General features: G+C 56.8%; 1 protein-coding gene across 1 annotated transcript in view; it reads right to left on the bottom strand.

The window, feature by feature from the left end:
- Positions 1 to 2,257, bottom strand: part of SCN4A (sodium channel, voltage-gated, type IV, alpha subunit) — a 53,163-nt gene that overhangs the window by 1,277 nt on the left and 49,629 nt on the right. The window contains 2 exon segments of the mRNA XM_010856557.1: positions 13 to 1,010; positions 2,031 to 2,257. Coding sequence (XP_010854859.1) covers positions 13 to 1,010; positions 2,031 to 2,257 — 1,225 coding nt within the window.

The raw sequence follows: 2,257 nt of genomic DNA, 5'->3' as shown, positions 1-2,257 counted from the left end.
GGGGGCCCCGTCCCTGCCGCCGTCATGGTTGTGGCGGTACATGTAAGAGGCCTGCTTCACGGAGCGCTGCAGCAGATGCCGGCGGTAGGCCCTCTGGATCTTGATGGCGCACACTTCTTCGTGCTTCCTCTTGAGGGTGGTGGTGATGGGCTCATAGGAGACCTTGGAGGGGTTGGCGGCCATGAACTTCTCCTCCATGGTCTCCTTGAGGGCGTCCATCTCCCCGGAGTCACCCAGGACCTCTTTGGTCAGGGCAAAGAGGATGTCCAGGCAGTGGATCTTGTCCCCCGGCACCATGGGCAGGTCCATCGTGATGAGCTTGATCTTGTTGGGCTTGGCGATCCTCAGCGGCTCCTGCAGGGTGTCCACGAAGTCGGAGAGGCGGCTGTAGTCAATGAACTGCGTGGCGTCAGGGTCGAACTTCTCCCATGTCTCGTAGAACATCTCGAAGTCATCCTCCCCAAGAGGCTCGCTGCTCTCCTCCGTGGCCACGTTGAAGTTCTCCAGGATGATGGCGATGTACATGTTGACCACGATGAGGAAGGAAATGATGATGTAGCTGCAGAAGAAGCAGATGCCGATGGAGGGGTTGCCGCAGTCGCCCCGGATGCTGGTGCCCGGGTTCTCCAGGTTGGGGTCACAGTCGGGGGGCCCGCTGTTGAGGATGGGGTTGAGGAGCCCATCCCAGCCGGCCGACGTGGTGATCTCGAAGAGGCAGATGATGCTGTTGCCAAAGGTCTCGAAGTTAAACATGTCGTCGATGCCCGACTCCTTCTTGACGTAGGCGAAGTTGGACATGCCGAAGATGGAGTAGATGAACATGACCAGGAAGAGGAGGAGGCCGATGTTGAAGAGGGCGGGCAGCGACATCATGAGCGCGAAGAGCAGCGTCCGGATGCCCTTGGCCCCGCGGATCAGCCGCAGGACCCGTCCGATCCTCGCCAGGCGGATCACACGGAACAGCGTGGGTGACACGAAGTATTTCTGGATCAGGTCGGAGAGCGCCAGGCCTGCAAGGGAGGAAGCCTCGAGGAAGCACTGCTGCCCTGGGGGTGGGCGGCAGGGTCGGGGAGCAGGGGAAGGCGCAGCTCCTTGGGGCATGCAGTGCTGGGCTCGTCTACCCCAGGGAGGAGCAGTAGAAATTCATCGCTCAGTGCACAGCCTGAGTGCCCTGACCCATTAGACTCTCCCAGGGCTCTTGGGGTCCTGGGCTCCATCTCTGCCCTGACACAGCCCAGCGGAGGTGGGATGTGCCAAAGTGGATGGGGGGGTGGGTAAGGCCCATTGCCAAGGCTGTTCACAGATGCCATAGATGAGAGTGAGGGGGAGAACAGCTCTGGGTGTGTGATGATGGGCATGTCGCCTACCTGGTTTGTGACTCAGTTTCCTCATCTGTAAGATGGAGATGACAACAGTCCCAGTCTCAGGACATTTGTTAGGAACAGTTACTAATTACACAGCTAATACTGTGAAGTGCATGGCCTAGTTCAGGCCAACTGTAAGTGATGGATAAATGACAGCTAGTTACTGTCATAATTACACACACCTCTCCTGTGCGTAAGGCTGCTAGATCCATCTTCTTTTTTTAGTTTATTTATTCGGCTGTGATGGGTCTTCGTTGCAACATGTGGGATCTTTAGTTGTGGCATGCGGGATCTAGTTCCCTGACCAGGGATCGAACCTGGGGCCCCTGCATCAGGAGTGCAGAGTCTTAGCCACAGGGCCACCAGGAAAGTCCTGGAACCATCTTCTTATGTCTTTACCAAAGCACATTGGGACCTGAACGTGCATCTTCAGGTCAGGTGAATGCTTCTGGAGCTGTACTTGTGTGTGCACAGGTAACAGGCTGCCTGGGAACCCACCGTCTGTGCTTCTGTGCATTTAGTGTAGGCACCGGGTGCAAATGCATGTGTGTGTGTGTCTGTGTGTGTGCAAAAGCATACCAAGTGCATGAGCAGGTGTGCGTGTGGACATGAGGAGGGCGACCCCAGGCCTTCCCGAACGACTCAGCCCAGCCCGGCCCTGCTCACCCACAATGGACAGGATGACGACCACAAAGTCGAAGATATTCCAGCCGACGGTGAAGTAGTACTGGCGCAGGGCCAGCATCTTGAGCACGCACTCGCCCGTGAAGATGATGATGAAGACCATGTTGATGTTGTACAGGATGTCCACCTTGAGCTGGCTCTGGTCGTCCGTCTCCACCATCATGGTGACCATGTTGAGGCAGATAAGGATCATGATGCTGATATCAAAG

Source organism: Bison bison, unplaced genomic scaffold (genome assembly GCF_000754665.1).
Source record: "Bison bison bison isolate TAMUID 2011002044 unplaced genomic scaffold, Bison_UMD1.0 scf7180017864371, whole genome shotgun sequence".
Classification (NCBI taxonomy): domain Eukaryota; kingdom Metazoa; phylum Chordata; class Mammalia; order Artiodactyla; family Bovidae; genus Bison; species Bison bison.
This window is presented reverse-complemented; position numbering and strand designations above follow the sequence as displayed.